General features: G+C 38.0%; 1 protein-coding gene across 7 annotated transcripts in view; it reads right to left on the reverse strand.

Annotated features, from left to right (window-relative positions):
* Positions 1 to 16,268, reverse strand: part of QKI (QKI, KH domain containing RNA binding) — a 178,889-nt gene that overhangs the window by 104,616 nt on the left and 58,005 nt on the right. For all 7 annotated transcript variants that reach the window (XM_068413777.1, XM_068413769.1, XM_068413759.1 and 4 more), the window contains exon 3: positions 6,410 to 6,526. In XM_068413777.1, coding sequence (XP_068269878.1) covers positions 6,410 to 6,526 — 117 coding nt within the window. The remainder of the gene's footprint in view (positions 1 to 6,409; positions 6,527 to 16,268) is intronic.

A 16,268-nucleotide genomic window follows, 5' to 3' on the forward strand; every position in this document is an offset into this window, starting at 1 on the left:
CTGGCTCATGGTCATCCTGTTGTCCACTAGGACCCCCAGGTCCCTTTCCCCTACGCTGCTCTCCAACAGCTCTGCCCCCAACTTGTACTGGTACATGGGGTTGTTCTTGCCCAGATGCAGGACTCTACACTTGCCCTTGTTATATTTCATTAAATTTCTCCCCGCCCAACTCTCCAGCCTCTCCAGCGCTCTCTGAATGGCTGCGCAGCCTTCCGGTGTGTCAGCCACTCCTCCCAGTTTGGTCTCATCAGCGAACTTGCTGACAGTGCACTCTATTCCCTCATCCAAATCATTAATGAATATATTGAATAGTACTGGTCCCAGTACCGACCCTTGAGGGACTCTGCTAGACAAAGACCTCCAACTGGACTCTGTCCCATTGACCACCACTCTCTGGCTTCTTTCCTTCAGCCAGTTCACAATCCACCTCACTACCCGATCATCCAGACCACACTTCCTCAGTTTAGCTGCGAGGATGCTGTGGGAGACCGTGTCAAACGCTTTACTGAAATCGAGATAGACCACATCCACAGCTTTACCATCATCTATCCGCCGGGTTACGTCCTCATAAAAGGCTATCAAGTTGGTTAAGCATGACTTCCCGTTGGTGAAGCCATGCTGAGTGCCCCTAATGATCCCCCTATCCTTGATGTGCCTAGAGACAGCACCAAGAACAAGTTGCTCCATCACCTTTCCGGGGATGGAGGTGAGGCTGACCGGTCTATAGTTACCCGGGTCCTCCTTCTTGCCCTTTTTGAAGACTGGAGTGACATTCGCTTTCCTCCAGTCCTCAGGCACCTCTCCCGTTCCCCACGACTTAGTAAAGATGATGGAGAGTGGCCTAGCAATGACTTCCGCCAGCTCCCTCAGCACCCGCGGGTGCATCCCATCAGGGCCCATGGATTTATGGACATCCAGGTTGCTTAATTGGTCCCTGACCCAGCCCTCATCAACCAAGACAGATTCCTCCTCTATCCTGACTTCTTCTGAGGCCTCAGGGGTCCGGGGCTCCTCAGGACAGCCTCCAACAGTATAGACAGAGGCAAAGAAGGCATTCAGTAACTCCGCCTTCTTTTTATCCTCTGTCTCCAGGACCCCCACCTCATTCATCAGTGGGCCTACATTGCCTCTAGTGTTGGCTTTACCTGCAATGTATTTGAAGAAGACCTTTCTGTTGTCCTTGACCTCTCTTGCAAGGTTTAATTCCAAGGAGGCCTTAGCTTTCCTAGTTGCCTCCCTACATCCTCTGACAACAGACTTATATTCCTCCCAAGTGGCCAGCCCCTCCTTCCATGATCTGTACACCCTCTTCCACTTGAGTTTGCCCAGCAGTTCCCTGTTTAACCATGCAGGTCTCCTGGTACCCTTCCTTGACTTCCTACCTGCTGGGATGCTCCGATCTTGAGCTCGGAAGAAGCAGTCCTTGAATGCTAACCAACTATCTTGGGCCCCCTTACCTTCTAGTACCCTGTCCCATGGGATTTCCCCTAGCAATTGCTTGAAAAGGCCAAAGTTGGCCCTCCTGAAGTCCAGGGTTGTGATTCTGCTAGCTATTCTGTTCCTGCCACATGAGATCCTGAACTCTACCATCTCATGGTCGCTACAACCAAGGCTACCCTCAACCTTCACCTCTTCAACCAGACCCTCCTTGTTAGTGAGGATAAGATCCAGCAACGCTCCTCTCCTAGTTGGCTCATCCACCATTTGCATCAGAAAGTTATCATCAATGCACTGGAGGAACCTCCTGGACTGAGGATGGCTGGCTGAGCAGGCCTCCCAGCAAATATCAGGGTAGTTGAAATCCCCCATGACAACCAGACCCTGTAATTGCGAGACTGCTCTCAGCTGCCTGTAGAAGGCCTCATCACCCTCCTCATCCTGATCCGGTGGCCTGTAATAGACACCCACAACAGTATCACCCCTGCCAGCCTGCCCATTAATTCGCACCCACAAACTCTCAACTCGCTCCTGATCCACCCCTGGACAGAACTCAATACATTCTAGCTGCTCACTCACATAAAGAGCAACTCCACCACCTCTCCTTAGTCGCCTGTCTTTCCTGAACAGGACATAGCCATCCATGACCACATTCCAGTCATGCGAGGCGTCCCACCAAGTCTCTGTGATTGCCACTAAATCATAGCCCCCCGACCGAACACGGATTTCCAACTCAAAATAGGAACAAAAAATCCCGTCTGAAAGAGATAAACTACTGACTAATACCAGTCACCTCGGGAGAACAAAAGAGCTATAAAAAGATTATGAATGGATGGCATGAAAATAGGTTTTATCAAGAAAATTATTTGGTACTCAACACTGGTTTACAACCAATATTATACTACTTGGTATTTGAATACATTATACTATTTATTGTATCATTCAAATATATTAAACTATTTAAAATTCAACACTAACTACAGTATTATCTCAGAAAATCATCAATGGTCAAGTAGTCTGTGCACCAAAAGTATCAGACAACAGACAACTTAGAAGAGGTAATGGGCATTAAAGCACTGACTGGATCAATTTGTGGCTTTTAATGTGTACGAAGTTCTGCCATACAGAACTTGTCCTTGTTGAAGACAGCTTTCCTTTTCTTCCTAAACTTCAAAAAAACAGGTGACTCATACTCAGGTGGTCTCAGCTCCTCTAAGGTTTTTCTCACAGACAAAACTCCAGTAACTCACACTGCCTTTTCTCCTTTCAACAGCTACCAAAAAAAAAAAAAAAAAAAAAAAAAATGGGGAGTGGAGCAAATCAGTCCAAAAATATTACTTCCCCAGACAGGAAACCTGCCCAAGCTCTCTAGAGACCACAGAATCACAGAATCAACCAGGTTGGAAGAGACCTCAGGGATCATCGAGTCCAACCGTTGCCCTGACACCACCCTGTCAACTAGACCATGGCACTAAGTGCCATGTCCAGTCTTTTCTTAAACACATCCAGAGATGGTGACTCCACCACCTCCCTGGGCAGCCCATTCCAAGGTCTAATAACCCCTTCTGAAAAGAAATTCTTCCTAATGTCCAACCTGAACCTCCCCTGGCGAAGCTTGAGGCTCTGTCTTCTTGTCCTATCGCTAGTTGCCCGGGAGAAGAGGCCAACTCCCACTTCACTATAACCTCCCTTCAGGTAGTTGTAGACTGCAATAAGGTCACCTCGGAGCCTCCTCTTCTCCAGGCTAAACAACCCCAGCTCCCTCAGCCGTTCCTCATAGGTCAGACCCTCCAGACCCTTCACCAGCTTGGTCGCCCTCCTCTGGACTCGCTCCAACACCTCAACATCTTTCTTGAAGTGCAGGGCCCAGAACTGAACACAGTACTCAAGATGCGGCCTCACCAGTGCCGAGTACAGAGGGACGATCACTTCCCTAGACCGGCTGGCTACACTATTCCTAATAGAGGCCAGGATGCCATTGGCCTTCTTGGCCACCTGGCCAAGATATGACTCTCCACAGCAGAGGACAGGTTCTGAAGCAGTGGTGGGAGGTTGTAGGTACTAAACATAACAGCTGTCTGGACATGGTCCTAGGCAATCTGTTCTAGGTGACCCTGCTTGAGGAGGGGTGTTAGACAAGAGAACCTCCAGAGGTCTCTTCCAAATTCCACCATTCTGTGATTCTGTAACAGACATTTCACAAACTCAAGACCTATGTGAATGTTGCATGGATAAGTCAGAACACGTGGTGGTGACCAATAACACTGCAGAGAATGTGCTTATCCTAGCTGGCAGCTGAGAGCAACGAAGGATGTGGTGCATGCACATGTACAACAGTGGCTGGTGGTGGGTGCGTGACTGCCCTGCATATACCATAGAAACAGAATGTCTTTGGTAGCTGGATGTAACTTCAGTGAGACCTCATATAAAAAGCATTCAAAGAATGAAGGCTGTACAGCTCTAACGAAAATACAATCTTAGTCACACCCTGAAAAATGGGTACCATACCTGATGTGGAATTCATTGGGCCACTTTGGTTTCTGTTCAGGCTAGTGTGAACAAGAAGGACAGGGAAGATATGGAGTCACGGGCATTATGACATGTGGGCCAAGCAACACTCAGCAATTCCCAGAAATCTGAAGTAATCTTTACTCTAAGTGTTTTCTATGTAAGGGTCTGCAAATGAAACATGTACAGGGGAATGGGTCTCTTCAGAAGAAAAACTGAGGCCTCAGATGCAGGGTTTTTTCTTTCTTTTTACACTACTGTATCTGTTTGCAAGTATAACTATTGCTGACACAACTAAGCATACTCTTCCACACAGCAAAGCCAATCTGCAAAACTTTTAAGGATGTATCAGAGCATCACTGTTAATGACGATCTTAAATACACATATATTCACTACTAACAGTGAGATGTTATTTCTGGACCTCAATCCATACTTACAAGCTTTCTGAAGAATAGATGCCTAAAGGTTTTAGCTTATTTTATCTATGAACATAAATGAACCAGAAATCATATTTTTATTCAGAAAAAGTTACATAACCTAACTCCTGATAAACTACCCTGCCCTAGAATTACCACTCCTAAATCAAAGAGGGAGCAGCAATAAACTTAAATTCTGCCCGTAAATGAAGACAAGAATTGTGTTATTCATAAAAAGACAATGTCTTTTAAACACTATGTTTAAATAGGAAAAAAGCTGAATGAACTTTTAAGTACTCACTTTTTCTAAGGTATCAGTACTTCTCCTCAGAATTGACAGTTTGAGAATTCATTCATTGCAAACTAAATTTTAATATATTCCACATAGTGAATATTCACTTTGCTACACATGTAATCAGAAGTCTTAACGTCTAATTAATCTACCAGTCAAAAAGTGGCAGCTTTCAAGAGTAGATCGAATACTCTTCTCTCATAAAAACTAGATGTAAAGGGAGGCAATATTTTCACTAAATCTCCTGCCCCAGGATACCTTTTTTTTTAAGCAATACAATAGAATATGTAGATATTTGACTACTATTAATATTCACAAAGCTATGTAATTAAGATTGTTTGCATATTGGCAACCATACACTTTGCTTCAAAATATAGCATCTACACCCACACAATTTGGTATGTTGGGTGAAACATGCTTAAAATTTAATACTCTGAAATTTTCATGTCTCTACCACCTTTCAGTTATAGGAAATCTGTACTTCAAAATCCTGTACAAAAATATCAACTCTGCAAGTTCTGTTTACCCATTTACAGTTTAAAACTCCATAACAGTAGGACTCATTTATACATTAAACATTCCCCCAGCCAAGAGGTAGAAGGAATTCAGGACATAATGTTTTTAAAAAAGAAACCTTCATAAATCAAGCATTTAAGATAGTATCAACCTCTTACTTCTACAGAGCCTAGACAGCCAAAAACTCTCTAGGTTAGAGAAGATCTTTGGTCAAAAGCTGGCAATCTAAAGATTCGAAATAGCTATAGGCAGAATAAGAGAAAGGGTAGTGACATTATTACAGCAGATTATGAAAAAAGAGGCATCAAATGAAGTTTGAAAGCGACAGAGTCATAAGCTCTGGGAAGTCTGATATTTTTAACTGGGTAGACATTAGCTTTCTATTTTAATTGTTATGTGCTACACATGTATCAATAGAATGTATTATGTGGCTAATCAGTTACGGAAAAGAGGGAGTTCTCTAAAGAAAGAACCAAAAGAAATAATACTTATGAAAACAAAGAGGAAAAGAGTATTGTTAAGTGCACATTTTAGAACTGCAGTGGAGATGCTGGTGCAACTTCAGCAGTAACAACCAGAGGTGGAAGGAAATAGCTAGAAAATAAACCTGCAAAAATAAATTACTTCCAGGAGTTACCACCAGAGCAACTTGACATTCACGATGGCTCTATCCTGAAAAGTGTAGTTTCCCTATTTGTACGGGCAGAGCGTGTACATTACAGGACAGGGCAAGTAACAGCCCTAACTGCATTGCAACTCTACCTGAACACAAAAGAAATCCAGAAACACAATGCTTCTTGGTTCACTTGGACAGAAGTCACTGCCAGAAATACATTAAATGCTTTTTCCAATCCACACTACTTGCACAAATCACTACTTTGGTATATCAGTTCAAGAAAGTTATTAATAACACCTTTAAGGTTAACAGCTCTTTCTCAGAAAAATGCATTTAACTTCAATTTTTACCTTTACCTTGTGAAACATGATACAAACAGAAGTTAGCTATTACTGAAGAATAGTTTATAATTGCTAGTTAGACTCCCAACTGCACTGTTATGGAGCACGCACATTTAATTTCCTTAGGGTAGGTTGTGTTATTTACTAAGGCTGTAAAAAAACACTAGATAACGAAAAAGCATACAGTAAGAACACAATAAATAAGAATAAGAGACATGAGCTTACCCTCTGTTAGGAAATAAAACTATGCATCTGAAGCTACACTACCTTTCAAGAGCTTACCTTCTTTTTGTCCCTCATTGAGCCCTTCCCTCGGACCATTATCTTGCATCCTGTTTCTGCCTCAAGCTGTTTAGCTGTTAGTCCTCTGGGCCCAAGGATTCTTCCAACAAAGTTAAACTGAGGGGGGGGGGAAAAAAAAAAAGATTATTTCTATAAAAGCAAGTAAACAAAATTAATTTAAAATATAATAAGTTGTACTTCTGTCTCTAAAATATCATCAAGTGTTCATCGGTTTAGAACACTAGAACACTAAATACCTGAGGTTAAAGAACGAGGCATGTACTATTTTCATACATTAGATACCTATGTGATCCCTACTTTGAGGGGTACAGGTTTCAGGTGAAAATAGGTTTTTAAGGTTAACATCCAGTAGTCTAGGGCAGTGGTAGTCCCAATTTCCTCCTTATTAAGTCATATGAGCTCTTACAGAAACTACAAACCACCTTCCCTCACCACTAACATAACCATATATGCTCATTAGCAGGCCGACAATGTGCATCACATCACAGAAACACACAGGTTCTGGTTCCATGACCAGATATGCACACAACTTCCACATGGTGGGACTGATAGGGTGCCAGGCGTAGGTCCAGTCCCATAATGGCACAGGGCCTTAAGGAAAGGCCCATCGGCCCACTACTCACTTGCTCCCTGCCTACAGCTAAGGAGCATGCAGAAAACATTCTTTTTCACCCTTCCACACTGCTCAGGTGGACTCAATTGGGACAGCACACTGCTGGCTGGCCACCCACATCTACAGAAACCCTTCCTTATCTACCCATGCCATAGCATTTCCTTCAGAAAAAAATCTGAGGCTTGTTACATATTCACTTTAGGTTTCATGGGCAACATTTCTGGAAAACATTGTATTTACCATATATATATATATGTGTGTGTGTGTGTATATATATGTACATATGTGTATATACAGACACACAACAAAAGCTCATGTCGTTTTTTGTAAGTTGTATCCTTTACTCAGTTGTGCATACAAATAGAGCAAGTATTTAATATTTAGTTGGCTACCTTCAATATTAGCAGACAACCCCCTGCCTATACTTAACACAGTAATACTGCCATTTAGCCATACATAACATTATTTCCTAGTTATTTTCCAGGGGTTTTTCCCATTCATTATTTTCAATCACACATTCTGGAAATTATGACATAAATGAAAAAAGCACTAAGCGAAGGTAGCATTAAGAACATACAGCAGTACACCGTGACAATTGCAGTGCAAAGATGAAGCACCAGGCTCAAAGGATACATAAACCTAGAAAATTCAGACTGAAGATAAATTTCAAAGAAGATATTAAGAGAACAGAAACTCTGCAGTAAGGAAAGAAGTCTGGATATTTTAGATCCTGATAAACAAAGCTATTCAATGGAATTATGAAGAAGTTGTTGGCTTTCATTTCCTCAGCTAATTAAAATTGGTTTTGAGTACAACTCAACATATTTGAAATCCTTCTAAAACTGCAAAGACCAGAAGTTATTTAGGAGTGAGTAGAAATTATGAACACAAGCAAATTAAAGTTCTTCAACAAAAATAATCGTGTTTCACAAAGGCTAAACTGTTCATTGGGAAGATACACTCCTAAAATTATTTAGTATTCCAAGCTCAAAAAACAAAGACATATTATGAAGTCTGAATCAACTGTCAGGGAAAAAAATAAAGACTAAATGCACTTGTGAACGCATACACAAACTGTGAATCATATGAAATTAAGGAAGATTCACTAAGACTGGATAAAGCAATGAACCAGCTACAAGTGAAGTTCAGCCTTGAAATATTATCAAAATCCTGCATTTTTTTTTTTTTTTTTTTTACACATTTCATGCTTAACACCAAAATCACACCACTGTCTTACATAAACAGCATTTTACTTGCCTTTCTCCACAACCACACTTCCCTCATGATAAGTCTTTAGATATCTATCCCATTCCACTGGTAAAGGTAAAATAATATTGCAAACCTGACTTTAAACCACTTTTCTAACCAAAACACAAAATGACTATCATTACATTCTCTATCTCCCAAGAAAAAGAGCAGCCTCTAATATTTTATTCACTTGGATCATGATTAAAAGAATAATCAAATTCTAAGATAAGATAATTTGGATTAAAAAAATAAATAATTTATGATACGAAGGAAAAAAGCAGTAATTTCTATTACTCTCAAGCTTGCAACTTTATCCACGTTGTCTGAACACTCTATACAATTGTGGCTTCTAGTTGCTGACTTAAACTGCAACACATTCTGTTAAATGTTAAGCCAGTTTCTTTTCCAGCTGCTCCCAGAATATTCTCCTTATAAAGAGCCTTCATAAATTGTTCCAAGGTAGGCTCAATCCCCTGTTTTTTCTTTCCAAACTGTATGCATTAGCACCTTGAACCTTTTTTGATAGGTATTCTTTCTAAAACTCTGACCATTCTTTTGCCTCTCCTACACCCTCCAATTTGTTCATTTCTTAAAGCAGGATGCCTGGACAGGACTTCAACTGAGACCTCAATAAGGTTAAGTTACTCAGAACAATTATATCTTACAAACTGCATTCCTATTAACACATCCCAGCTTTTTCTTTCTCTCCCCAAAAAATTCAGTTCTTAGGTTTGGTTCAACATTTGTTGACCCAACATACTCTTCTCCATTACCTCTGCCTTGCCAGTTTTCCCCAGTTTTGCATTCATATGCAACTTTTATGCCCCCCCCCTACAACATATTGCTCTACATTTGTATAATGAAGTCCCCATTGTTGACTTCTTGCACACAAATTTCAAGACAGTTTTTAATTTTAGTTCCATCTTTAAAAGCATTTGTATGACTTAATTATTTTTTAAGCATACTTTCTATCCCACCAACCAAGTTATCCTTGAATGTGTTAGAAATCCAAGCTGAAGGAGAACTCTGCCTGACCCTACCTGAGGTGCAGTCTTAACTGAGCCAGCAGTAATCAATTATCACAGTTTAAGCCAATTAGTGCTTTAACAAATGATTCCCCAGTATTCAGTCCCTCAGACTGCCCTCATAAAGTCCTAGCTGAGAGCTGAACAGGAAAAAACAATTCTGACTCTCTTGTGAAGGGACTATGTAGAGAAAGTAGTGATCAGCAGACTACAACTCAGGAACACAGTGCAGGAACTAAGGAACTAAGCCTTCTAGTTGGACACGCTCAAAAGTTTTATCAGAATCTAGTTGTATCAGCAGCTACTGCTTCTCTTACCTGCCAGGTCAGCTAGATTGTCAAACAGAATTATCGGAACCAGATACATCTGACAAACTCAAAAGACTATTTTTACCACATTTAACCCAAGATTTCTTATGCTCTTTGTCCCATACTCTCACCCAATCACACTACTCTTCACTGCCTTGTGTTTCCCTACAAATAACCCACCTGTGTTCAGGAACACTGCTTGTTTTAACATTTGTACAGAGCCAAAGCTAGAAATATTTCCCTATGATTTCTTACAGCTTTTCTCACTCTGCACTTGTCTAATCCTCTAGGATTCACCTTACCCCCAGTGAATTGCTAGAAAATAAACAGCAGTGGTTCACGTATCAGTGTGACCAATTTAAGACTGCGCTACTTTGAATGTATACAACCTCACAGGTGCTGGAATTAGAGAATATGTTAAAAATTAGGCAGAAGTGACCCATGCTAAGAGTAGCTGCTTCTATATCAACAATACAGAAGAAGTAATTAAATACTTTATTTTCCTTCATCAAGTTAGTCTCTCCTTCCCCAACAATTAATGTGTATTCATACTCAACCTATTTTTATATGTCTAACATTTTCCTTGTGGCATTTCACAATTATTTTCCTGGGGTTTTTTTTTAGAAAAGCTGAACTAAGTATTACTTTTCTGTTCTCAAATCTTCCTATACAAACTCAAAATCAGAACTCGAGAAACAACCTCCAGGAGAACGTGTTTGTCACATGCATAAACACAAAAGGCATCCCATACACCACTAGAATCCTTTGCATTTTAGGAACAATGCAGAAAAAAGAAATGTCTGTCTCTTAAGAAAAGAGACAGACAGCATATGTTGGGAGACTCTGTACATGAGGATCTTTGCTATCGAAGGTGTTTAAGCAGAAACAAAATGTATTAGGAAAAAATTTGCTCTCAATCCTAACGTTTGCACCTAGTCTGGGATATTAATGATTACTCTGCAGCAACTGATGCTCTCAAGAGCTGATAAAATTTCTATCTGGTGTCCTATCTAACAATTCCACTGCATCAGAAACTCCCCGATAAAGACAGCTTGTATTCCTTATGCATAGAACAACTATTTCCCAAGCAGACCAGGTGCTTTTACTGTCCTTCTATGCCTCACCAGCCCCCACATCAGAACAAAAGTAGTAAAGGAAAATAAAAACGAACTATGCTAAAGACTCAAAGCTGCTGATTAATAAGAGATTGCAAAGAAGTGTATCTGATTTTTACAGTGTATGGGAAATGCAGCGTTTAAGAAACTTTCCATGCAAGTTAAAATCTGAGGAACTTGAGGGAGCCCAGTAGTACTAAATTTCATACTGTTACTGTGCCTTTTGTATTTTGTGTTTTCCTTTGAAATCTGAAAGTAAGATATAGCAACATTCAATTTATCTGATGAAAAACACTTCTTTCCTTCATTACTGTAGAAGAATTTGAAAAAAACTGATTTGATTAAAACACCCAAATCTAGCAAGAAATAACATAAGCACATGCATTTGGTTAAACAAATATTTTGCTCAATTAAAAACTAATTTATTCTAACATCTTATTAGCAAATGTTCCAGTGATTTACTATACATTGAATTTGCAGAGCTGGTTCAATATCACTGGAAAAAAAACAAAACAAGCTATTCTTGAAGGCTGTTTCAACTTAAGGAAATCAAGAAAAGTCTCAGAAAGCTTGTATGTTCCTCAGATACAATGCATATTTGAGTACAAGTATTTTATACACAGCCTGAACATTATTTTAAGGAAAATCTCAGGAAAACCTCGGTAGTTCCTCATTATACCAAAACATGCTCTATGCTTCATGTTGACTGTAACTAAGAATACTTTAAGATACAATAATGAACACTTAAATTCAGCAAAAATTCTAAACACACAAAAAAGAGCCCTCTCTTTACCAACGATCCACAACAAATTGCAATACATTTGTATTTCCAGTAATCTGGCATTTGGTCTCACCTTCTGATCTCTATCTTAGAAAAATCACATAAATCCCGTGAATTCCTTAAAAAAAAAAAACAACGGAGTACTTGTAACCATAAACATCCAGTCTTCATGACGCTATTTAATTCTTAACTGCCTGTAGAAATCAGCTTCAGTATAGTTATGCCATACATGAAAACATGTTCTCCATTTTGAAACTACCTTTACACATCAATTCCTTTTTTTTTTTTTTAACCATAACAGGACACAAAAACTTCAGACAACTTCTACATCAGTTAGAAACAACTTAGCTGCATTCTTATTCATAGTTTTTTCCAATTACAGTATTTTATTTTACAACTCAGTTAAGCTTTAGACATAACTCTGCCAGCAATAAGTGGATTTTCATGAAGACAGAAAACTGTACCTTATATTGACCCTTCCCATACCCAAATCAGCCTTCAGATTATATACTAATACATTAAACAAACTAAAGCATCCCAAAAATGTGGTTCAAAATGTCTTGGTGGTTTAGTTTGCTTTTTAAAGACAAATGGAGAGCAGCATTTCCCTGCTTACTTCATTCTCATATGCTTTTCCCCACCAAATAAAAAGCAGCTGAAGACCAAGACTGCATGGTTCAGTGGTTAAAATATGTCAAGGTTAAGAAGCAACTGAAAACTAGATGTCACAATGGAGAACATCTGGTAATTTTATCTTAAGCAGCAATGCTGACAGTCAGTCAGTTTAGCCATCCATTTTGGAGGGAACCTTCTATGTCTTCAGATCGTAATAGTCCTATTCCAGGACCATTTGGGAGGTAACTTAACCTGACAAGAGTTACAGTCTAAAGTGCTAACTGTAGAAATGAAGTAATGAAGAAACTGCAGCAAGAAGAGAAAGTCATTCAAACAAAAGCGTAATGAACGTGTATGACACAATGTTGTTTGTTAAACATGAGTACTCTTTGTGAGCAAGGTTAACATTACTCCTAAGTATTAATAAATTTCTTAGTTACAATTAAATTTGAGTACTTATTTTCATGCACGGTTTTGATGAAGAAAAGCAGTTAAATGCATTTAATTGAAACATTTATATGCAAACTTAAATTGGAAATACTACTGTAGCAGATAAGAAAATAGCACTATGCTGACAACGTGTTATAAATACTCAGAAGACAAGGCTCTGAACCCAACAAAAGCCTTCACTGACCCACCACAATTAGCAAATTTTGGGTTGGTTTTTAAAATTGTTTTCTTTTTAAAGAAACATTATTTTATGATACCGCTAATACAGTTATTTTTTCATAAAATATTTCTGCATTTATTAGAAATAGCTCAAATTGCTTTAAGCAGAGTTTTAGATAATCATAAAAAACATCAGATACACGGCCAATTAGATTTTTTGAAAGTCTGTAACTTGAAACAAAAATAAAATCACCTGAGGTACTGGAAAACAAAATATAGCATATTAAACCTCAAGAAGGTAAGATAATATACTTACAGCTGGGTAGTTTAGTATTAATAAAGAAAACAAAACTCGTAGTATAACATTATAGATAGGTAGCACTGAGATTACTTTATCAGAAACTTAATCTGAAACGTTTTGTAGGAGAACGGAAATAATTGGGCAATTTACTCTACCTTACACTGAATATGCTTTATAGCAGTAACATTTTCCAAGATTTATTCAATTAATGTATCATGACCACATACATGTTTCTACAACGACAACTGTCACAAAGTTGGCTTTGTTTTTTTCTTACAAGAGCAGCTGTTATATATGTATATAAATATACATAATTTACAAACACAAAGACATAGTTTAAGAGAACTGGAATGTACATCTATTTTTTTCTTTATTCAAAATGACCATGAATAAATTTGCCACCTACAGTAAGATAACAGCAGAAATTTATTTAAGACATGGCATTTCAGTTCACATTTACAGCTCCCTCCTGTTTTTCAGTCAAAATATTTTCTTGAAATACTTCAAACTATTGCCACTATCTCATCCAGTACAGAAGATGATACCACTAGATTTTTGATCAGTGGTGATCAAGGAAATATAAAGTCTCTTTTTCCATTAATAGAAAACCTCTATGTATTTCATGCCTTATTAAGTATTTCCAGTGATTCAACAGTCATCACAACAGAAAATAGCTACACAGCTTTTATTGAAGAAAAGCAGTAATAAGAACTACTACCAAATAAAAACAAGTGCATCATATATACAGCTTACTCAGTGACTGCACTATAGATTAACTGAAAACAAAGAATTAAAAGTTTACACATACAGCCACTTGTACGTATTTAAGAAATCAAATGGGAAAAGTATGTTTCAGGAATAAAATAATTTTGAAATTACAAAATCTTTCATTAACTGCATTAGCATGTATTGTGAGAATTAAATATGTTCCAGTGGAATCTGACAAGTGTTTTGCATAGTAAGAAAAACAGATTATATGATGAGATTTTACAGGGAGAGGAGGCTCACAAAGCAGATGGTATTATCATTGTCAATACAACAAACAAAGACAATAGTAACCACATATAGAAGTTGATTTTTACATACAAACTAACTTTAGGTAATTGTTAAGACTGCTAGTGACAACACTGAAGTTGCTTCCTCAAGTCTCTTTCATAAAACACCTACTGGTAATAAAAGAGAGGCTGCAGACAACAATGCCTGAAAAAAAATTCCCTCCATCCCTTAATAGAGCATGTTTTCTAGGCGAAATAACCAAGCAAATGCCAAAGTACATATGTAGTGAATATCAGCATGACACGTATAATCTGCTTATGTCAAATATATCCACTTATATTTGCTGGGTGTATCTGACATACGCCACTCTAATACTACAATCAAAGCTAAATAAGAACTATTGAAGCATTTAAGCGATGAAGTGAAGTAGTAAATTAGAAATGCTGTGTTGTAAGAAACTTACACATACAAGTTATCATGAAATAATCTCTTCATCACTTAAACACAAAAATAAACCATTAAGGTACTGGAGAACAAAATACAGAATATCAACCCTCAGAAAGTTAGGATCTGTCATATTTGCGATTAGGTACTTTTGTGCTGGATAAACAAAACCAAAACCTCTAGCACACCATTTGAAATACCTTTGAGATTACCCCAAGTGTGAGAAATTTAATCCCTGACATTTATTAGAAGGGTCATTACAGCTAAGAATATTTAAAGTAGTTCAAGTTCTCTAAAATTTGAGTTGTCACAGCAAAATCTTTATCACTGGTGAAAAAAGGAGACAATGAAATTTTTTTTTCTTTTTCTTAGTTTAGTAAATGGCCAAGCATCATTTTCAGTGCATATGTAATTCACTAAGACTGGCTCCATCTTTATTTAGTTCATTGCATACTTTTTTAACACAGATTATGGGTTGGTTTTTTTTTTGTTCCTAATTCAGTTACCATAATCGCTTTTCAACATCAAAGCCAGAGAGTAACTCATCTTGTTACAAGCAAGAACTAATAACTGTTGTTGGAGAAAGACAAGCTTAGTCTAGTTCAAAAACTTCTCTAAGTAAAATATTTATTAATGCAAAAATAAAGGATATGAACACAATTGTAATAAATTACTAAAACATACAGTATTTTTGCAGCAGGAGAACAAAGTTACCGTTCAGTGGTTTGAAGTCTGTGATACATTATATAAAAATATCACCATCCAGAGGAATATGAAAATAACAGTTTAGTGCAGAGGTTTGCGTATTACACGTCTCCGAGGTCACAATGAAAAACTCTGGCAGTGACAAACAGTAAATGAGTTCTCTCCATACGGATATCTACATCTATTACTCTTTCCCAGATCTACATTTAACCTAGGTATTATGTAATGCAGTTATCGTAGCAGTAATTTTCATAACATTTTAAGAGTTGGTAAATTCGATTTTTTTTTTTTTTTTTTTTAAGCACAACTTTTTAAGTCAATTGCAACAGTATATAGATTTCATGGGATCTCCAGAAAGGAGAAAGATCTCCAGCAAGTTTTTCAAGCTCACTAGTGAGCAGCACTGTTTGGGGCAGAGGAGAACATCTTAAATCTCAGTTCTAAGTACTGGGGTATTTATGTTGCATGGCATGCATGAGTCAGTCCTCCTCCATGCTGTTTAACCTCTAACTCACCTCATCTAGAAAGCTAGTAAGATGCCATCAGTACAATTCAGACACCAAAGAGTTAACATTATGTTCAGAATTGAAGTCTCTCAGCTGGCTGACCAAAACTGAGCACAATATTTAGCATTTGTTAGTAAACAGACCTTGTCTATACAGGGACTGCACACAGTCTTTTAATAAGAAATGTTGATACAGATTTATCAGTGTTTTCCAGTAAAGCTTTAATAAGACAGTAAGGAATCTGTGATGAACCTCGTTCTCCCTGCGAGATGAAGAATTGCAGCCTTCCCTCTTGGACATCAACAATACATGCTTTCATGATTTCAAGGATGGATTACCAGAATAAACAGTTTGGTCTACCTTAGAACTGCTCTTTTACTACTGTTTCTTACTAGTGAAGTTCTCTGAGTAACATTAAAACAGGCTGTACAATAAATAAGAACTTTTAGGAATTTTTAATACTAAAAATCAGGATTTTTTTTTAAATTTAGATTTTTCTTTTTCACTTTAAAAAAGTAATTCTATTAGCTACAAGGATCACAAGTATTACATTTTCCAAAGGGTAACCCTGA

Source organism: Nyctibius grandis, chromosome 1, assembly GCF_013368605.1.
Source record: "Nyctibius grandis isolate bNycGra1 chromosome 1, bNycGra1.pri, whole genome shotgun sequence".
NCBI lineage: Eukaryota > Metazoa > Chordata > Aves > Nyctibiiformes > Nyctibiidae > Nyctibius > Nyctibius grandis.